The sequence below is a fragment of the Piliocolobus tephrosceles genome, chromosome 12 (assembly GCF_002776525.5).
Source record: "Piliocolobus tephrosceles isolate RC106 chromosome 12, ASM277652v3, whole genome shotgun sequence".
In the NCBI taxonomy this organism is placed as follows: Eukaryota; Metazoa; Chordata; class Mammalia; order Primates; family Cercopithecidae; genus Piliocolobus; species Piliocolobus tephrosceles.
The window spans coordinates 52,806,259-52,813,381 of record NC_045445.1 but is presented as its reverse complement, the minus strand read 5'-3'; the positions used below and the strand labels follow the sequence as shown (position 1 = coordinate 52,813,381).

General features: G+C 45.0%; 1 protein-coding gene across 1 annotated transcript in view; it reads right to left on the bottom strand.

The window, feature by feature from the left end:
- XKRX (XK related X-linked) overlaps positions 1–5,021 on the bottom strand; it is a 14,300-nt gene extending 9,279 nt beyond the window's left edge. The window contains exon 1 of the mRNA XM_026452144.2: positions 4,087–5,021. Coding sequence (XP_026307929.1) covers positions 4,087–4,460 — 374 coding nt within the window. The 5' untranslated portion in view covers positions 4,461–5,021. The remainder of the gene's footprint in view (positions 1–4,086) is intronic.
- Between the last annotated feature and the right edge of the window lie 2,102 nt (positions 5,022–7,123).

Sequence of the window (7,123 nt, the reverse complement as noted above, 5' to 3'; positions counted from 1 at the left end):
TAGCTGGGATTACAGGCACGTGCCACCACGTCTGGCTAAGTTTTTTGTTTTTGTTTTTGTTTTTGTTTGTATTTTTAGTAGAGATGGGTTTTCACCATATTGGCCAGGCTGGTCTTGAACTCCTGACCTCAGGTGATCCACCCGCCTCAGCCTCCCAAAGTGCTGGGAGGCTGGCACCTGGCCAGATTCTGCTTTTTCAAGAAAGGGCTCATAACTATATCTCAGCCAAAAAGTCTTGGGAGAGATCAGGGAAAAAAAAAATACCTCATATACACAGGAAGCAATGAAAGCAACAAAGGTACTTAAAAGACGACAACTCAAACCTGAATGAACTACATATCTAGGCCCTCAAAAGATCACTGTAATAGTTACTTTTTGTGCCTCTTGACCTGTTTGTGGACAGAAGCCTTTTAAACTGGATTCTCTCTTTACAAAGAGAAAGTCCTTATGAAAGTCTATCATCCTTGGAATAAGGGTAAGATGACATTTCCTGCTATGCCCCTCCTATCTCCCCCATACAAATCAGAAGTCTATAGCAGTTCTGATGTGGTAAGTGGAAAAGAAGCAACTAGAACATCTTGTTCCGGAACACCTGAGTTACCACTTCCCTACTCACCTTGAACGAATAAAAACTGTGGACTACTTATGACTAGTAAGAACATTTGTAGTGGACATTTTGGACTACTTATGACTAGTAAGAACATTTGTAGTGGACATTAATGCATCTTGCCTAATAGACTGAGGTCAAGGGTTCTATTTTTCTTGTTTACAGCTCTTATCACTTAGTGGGTATTTGAGAAATATTTGCTGAGTAAATGAAAGAATAAGAAGGAAGAAAATAATACAGGGTAAGCAATTATGGGAGGAGAGGATAATAATAACAGCAATGAAATTTAACAGAAAAGTAGACCAAAGACAAGCCCAGAGGTTGATATGCTCTCTAGCCTTTAGTTCCTGATAAGGAAAAGCTGGAACATATGCTGACTGCCAGTCTCCATAGATCACCCTAAGATTGATGCATGTGTACCACTCTGAAGCATGTAGCTTGAAATTTTCACCTTCTAGGGACAAACTCTAAGACCTGGGAAAGAAAAAGATGCAAAGAAAGAACAGAGAAGAAAAAGCAAGACTTTTTTCTGATTCTTGTTCTGCATAAGTGCATTTTCAATGAAAACTTTTATATTTTAATCCAAACCCATCAGTACTATTGCTAAATTTGAGAACAGTATTGGAGAAGGTGGTGGCATGAAATGTTCCATTTATATTTAATAAATGTTCCGTTTCTATTCTCAAGGCTATTTTCTGGTTTAAGTAAGGGTGTTTGCCCATTTATAAGCTTCAGTAAATTAGAGTACATTTTCATTTCAGAAGTATGCTTGCATTTCATGTAAGACACCCAGACCCTACAAGCACTTTCATGTGCCTGATAGCACTAATCAAGTTCCTACCTATCTAACAAGTAATTGGCCTTGAAAATAAACAAATCCAGAGTATAATTTATGAGTTTTTAATTATCTTTTTTCTGCTGTGGGCTTAGCTGCCTGAGGTTATAAATGCTTCCCAATCATTTCTAGTGGAAGCTAAACAACAAAAATGAAAAACAGTACTCAACACTCCACACAGAGGGTTCACAAAGCAAACAAAGGAAGTCAAAAAGAGGGGAGGGTGCAGCTGGGTACTTTCTGAAATTTGTATCTTGAGATTTTCGATTGGTTAACTCAATATATTGCATTTGAAAAAGGAGGGACGAATGGTTTGTTTGCTCCTCTAGTGACATCTTTAAATTTCTTGGTTTCAAGGTCAAGATGAGGTCTTCCTTTTACAGCTTAACTTCAAAGATTTAGAACCGTAAAGGACCTTTAGATTACCCAGTCCAAAGATGCCTATAGGCCAGCTGAGTTATATCTGACCAATAGATATGGTTTGGTCCATCCTGTGTTGTTGTTGTTGTTTTAATCAGCTGTGAAAATTTAAAATAATAACATTTCATGTAAACATCCTGTCTTTGGAGCATCTCCTGAAAACTTAGTGGATCTGGCAATACTGGGTCTGAATTCCAACATGGAAACAATGGGCCAGGGCTCTAGAGGGGCTACCTCCTTCAGGCAGGTCATGAAGATTTCAGATTACCATGGTATCCACTACTCCTCAGTATTTCTCTAACACTGAGACTTTGTTTTCATTTATCATCACATACAAGGCTACTGTTTTTTCTTATACTAGGCCTGCTTCATTCATTTATGATACCTGCCTGGTCCCTGCAAGTGTTTGAGTTTGAGACCCATGATTTAGACTAACCCATTTGCTTTACAGATGAGAGAACTGTATATGCCTTCCTGTGAAGGCATCTTCAGAGATTTTACCAAGAACACACAACCAGTCAATGACAGAGGGAAGACTAGACTCCAAATCTCCTGAATTTCAGGCCACTGTTTCTGTTGATATCCCATATTCTCTCTGATGGAGCCTAATCAATTCCTCCCCACTTAAAAATGTATTGATAAAAAAATTTTCTGGCTTTATTGAGGTATAAATGACAAATAAAAATTATATATATGTACATATATGAAATTTTATAAAGGAGTGAGTTCCATCCTTAATCAGTTTCACAGACTGTTTTTAGTTGTCTAATGATGAAGTATCTTCCCATTGCAACACTCTGACCCATATTCCTCGGCTGACTGCAGTTGTCTACCTCTCTTGCAATCAAGACAAACGTGGTCCATTCCTTACTCCTGAACTCATAAATTTTGCAACATCTCTCTACCTTTAAAACCCCATAGCATCCAGATGAGACTGTTGACAGAGATGCCTGTCTTCCTAGGATTAAGTACATTCTCTCCACTTGAAGGCAATCTGAATGGAAATACTTGATACTACTAAATTGTGCTACTGCATCCACATAGAGAGATGAACTGTCTTCCTTTGTCCCCTCCTAACTTTGTATCTTCATTGCAGAAATATACAAAAAGATAAACAGGAGACTGATAAACCGACAGAGAATGAACTACATTGAGTTGGGGTACCAGATTATCACAGATGGTTTAAAATATTTTCCAGATGTCAAATTACTTTGAAAATTTGAAAATGGCAGTAGCACCAGCCCAAGCAGCTCAGGGTAAAGAAACTCTTATCCAATTTACAAAGCATCCAAAAGGTCAAGTGAAAATTACACTCAGGCCAGGCATGGTGGCTCACTTTGGGAGGCTGAGGCAGGAAGATCACTTGAGCCGAGTCCACATAACGAGACCCCATCTCTACAATTTTTTGTTTGTTTGTTTTTTGAGATGGAGTCTCATTCTGTCACCCAGGCTGGAGTGCAGTGGCACCCATCTTGGCTCACTGCAACCTCCACCTTTCGGGTTCAAGTGATTCTCCTGCCTCAGCCACCAGAGTAGCTGGGATTACAGATGTGCGCCACCACTCCCAGCTGATTTTTAGTAGAGATGGGGTTTCACCATGTTGGCCAGGCTGTCTTGAACTCCTGACCTCAGGTGATCCACCGCCTCGGCCTCCCAAAGTGCTGGGATTACACGTGTGAGTCACCACACCTGGCCTAGAATTTTTTTAAAAAAATTAACCAGGCGTGGTGACGCATGCCTTTGGTCCCAGCTACTTGGAGGCTGAGGTGGGAGGATCGCTTGATCCCAGGAGATCAAGGCTGCAGTGAGCCAGGATCGCACCACTGCACTGTAGCCTGGGAGACAGAGCAAGACCTTGTCTTAGAAAAAAAAAATGAAAAAAATAAAATTACACACTCTGCAGCTATGGCCTTCATGCACAGGGTGATCATGTCTTGTTGTTCCCATACTAGTTTACACAGCCCAAATCCAGACAGCAAACATTCTCTAATAAAGTCTTGTTAATAGTATCGTTCATTGTTTTGGAACACAGGTACATATCACATGTTCATCATGGTGGCATTTGAGATTTCAGATAAGTTTTTTGGATGGTAGACAGGGAGAGTAGGAGGAAATGAGAGAATTGATTAGAGCCATAGTAGCCATCTTGTAAATCCTTCATCTTTCTCTGCCCAAGTCTGGGGTGGGGTTCGGGGGGTAAAGAAAAGATCTAAAAGTTGCTCACCTGATAACAGGTCCCAAGAGGATTAGATGCATAAATAATGATAGCGGTTTATCTTTGGCTAGATCTCTGTGGACAAAAATGAGGGTCAACTGGACCATAATGGATGAAAACATAAAGAAAGAAAAGGTGTATGTCATCCAGTAAGTTTCACTATTCTTTCGATAGATTCTAACCATGTACAAAGCAGATGCAGCCTCCCCACAGTACAAAAAGGTGGAGAAAAGGATGCTAAATGGAAAAGTAAATCGGGGGTTGGTTCCACGGATGGCATCTTCCTGCAGAGATGAAACCGGATCCACATTTGGCTCCTCAGGAATTTCATAAACTCTGTCCATCGTTGAGGTTCTTTCTGAATGTTGTGGTCTGGTGTTCATAGCACCCTCCCATCCATCCCCAAGAGAACCCCGTAGCCGCTGCAGTCCAAGTATAGGTGAGGAGAGCTCTGTCAAGTCCCGTTTGGGAACAGAGATTCACTAGTTAGAGCAAGAAACCGCTCTCTTCTAGACTCAGATTCGACTTGGAGTCTGGGATGGAAAACCCAGGAGTACCACTTTGAACTCGACTCTTGATTGGCCCAGGATTCCAATCGTCAACATACTTGCTGTGAAACTTGAACAAGACAAAAGCAAGCATCCCAGCGCCCCATCCAGAGTCCAACTCCAGGGACGTGAAGACGGCTTCCGTGGCAGCTCCTTTTGCAGCCCCTCAGGCAGAGAGTAGCCAATCTGTTGGGGGCACCGACACTCAACAGCTCCTCACAAAGAGTGCTGACCAGTGTGTTCTCTCAAGTCAGCAGAGAGCTGAACCAGGGCAGAAGAGGGGGCGCAGCTGGGATTCAGTTCAGTGCCTAGGTATCCTAGCTATTGCTAGGCTGTAGCTATCAGCTCGCCCGCTCACCTGCGCGCTCTCAGGACCTTTGCTGAGTCCAGGGTTCTCAGGATAGCTCCTCGGATTCCCCAGCCCCGCCCCCAAGACCGCCTGGCCCGGGACTGGAGTATTGTCACCACCCTGTCTCCGAGAGCAGTGTTGAGGGAAAGAAGCAGAGCGCGCTCTCTCCACAGGATCAAGAAAAGGCTGGAGGGGCTGCTTCTCCTCGGAGAAACTTTGCTAGTGAGAGGCACGACGTGCGGGTCGCCAACCTGGCTGGACGGATGTCGCCAAACTCTTGGACGCCGTCTGCTGCCAGGGTCCTGCCTGGCCTGCGATTCCAGCTGCGAGAGGCCGGCAGCTTCAAAAACTAAGGCACCGGGACGGCGCGGGCGGGCGAGATGGGCGGGACGGCTGGGGCCAAACAAAACCAGCCAGAGAGTTCCCGGGCAGGCGGCCAGCCGAGGGATGCTCCTTGAGGAGTGGCGGGACAAAAGGGGCTTGGGCCGCTCTTCAGAAGCACTTCTGACCACGACCTCCAGACCCAGGCGGGAGCCACAGCTTTACTCTTCCCTAAGAGCAGCAGGCGCCCACTTCTACCCCGCCCTCCCTAACTAGTTAAGTGACTTGCTTCAACACTCATTCTACCCACGCGGTTTAGGCAGGTGTGTCTCCCTCGGCCGCAGGGTTGAACCTCCCTAGGTCCTATTGCCCTCCAGATAATATCATGAGAGGGGGAACCTGGGAGGAATTGGGTCAGCGTTTTCAGCGGAGGGAAGATGGAACAGGATAAAGGTCAAGACTCAAGGTCAGCCCACAGACACTGAAAGCTCATATTTTATGCCTTGATTTCTCCACTTGCAAAATGAGGCCAGGATAGGAGCATTAGAAAGAACTTACAGCTCTTTGGTTGAAAGGTTATGAAGAGGTGCCAAATTCTAAACAGACTGGCAAAGAGCCAAGAGAGAGCTGTTAGTAAAAACTGAGAGGGGTGTCTTAAAGAGCTTTGCAAATTACCTGTATTCTTAAGTGTAATCCTCCCCTACCTCACTGAGCTTTTGTTTGCATGTCTTCATTTGCATAATTCTAAACCTCAGAGAAAAAGAGAAAACATCCGCCTCTGGTAATAATATAAATGTAGGCCAGGCACAGTGGCTCACGCCTGTAATCCCAGCACTTTGGGAGGCTGAGGCCGGCAGATCACTTGAGGTCAGGAGTTCGAGACCAGTCTGGCCAACATGTTGAAACCCCATCTCCACTAAAACTACAAAAATCAGCCGGGTATGGTGGTGCGTGACTGTAATCCCAGCTACTCAGGAGGCTGAGGCAGGAGAATCACTTGAACCCAGAAGGCAGAGGTTGCAGTGAGCTGAGATTGCGCCACTGCACTCCAGTCTGGGCAACAGAGCAAGACTACATCTTACTACTACTAATAATAATGTAGCAGAGCCTGTGCCAATCTCCTTTTGCTGCAGGAAGTCAGTAAAACAAATCTATGTGAGGAGTGGCCAAGTAGCAGCCACCAAAATGATGGCCTCCAGGTAGTCCTGTCTTATGTTGTTTTTTAAGGTTTCCATGATTGCTGCCTCCTTTCCCCAGGGCTGATTCAGGGACAGATTCAACATCTAAAGGTTGTCGCATTCTGAAACAGACTCCCCATCTTGGTCTGCACCTATGCCAGCATCTAGGCTAGGAGGCTGCTCCTTTCTCCTTTCCATTTCATGAAGGAGGTCAACACTATTGAGAACAACTTCAGAGAGTGTTCTTTATCTTACTAGTTGGGACACTCCAACTGGGACAGGGTTCTCCAGCACCAGTATATGGTGCAGAACCTCTTGGGGCTGCTCTAGTTACCTGTTCACAAGGTGAATCTCAGGCAAGGTGACCAATTAATCCCATTTCACTGGGATAGGGGGAGTTGGTCCCCCTAACATGGGAGAGTCAGCTGGGCGCGGTGGCTCACGCCTGTAATCCCAACATTTTGGGAGGCCAAGACGGGTGAATCACCTGAGGTCAGGAGTTTGAGACCAGCCTGACCAACATGGTGAAATCCCGTCTCTACTAAAAATTCAAAAGTAGCTGGGCATGGTGGTGGGCACCTGTAATCCCAGCTACTCTGGAGACTGAGGCAGGAGAACCCCTTGAACCCAGGAGGCAGAGGTTGCAGTGA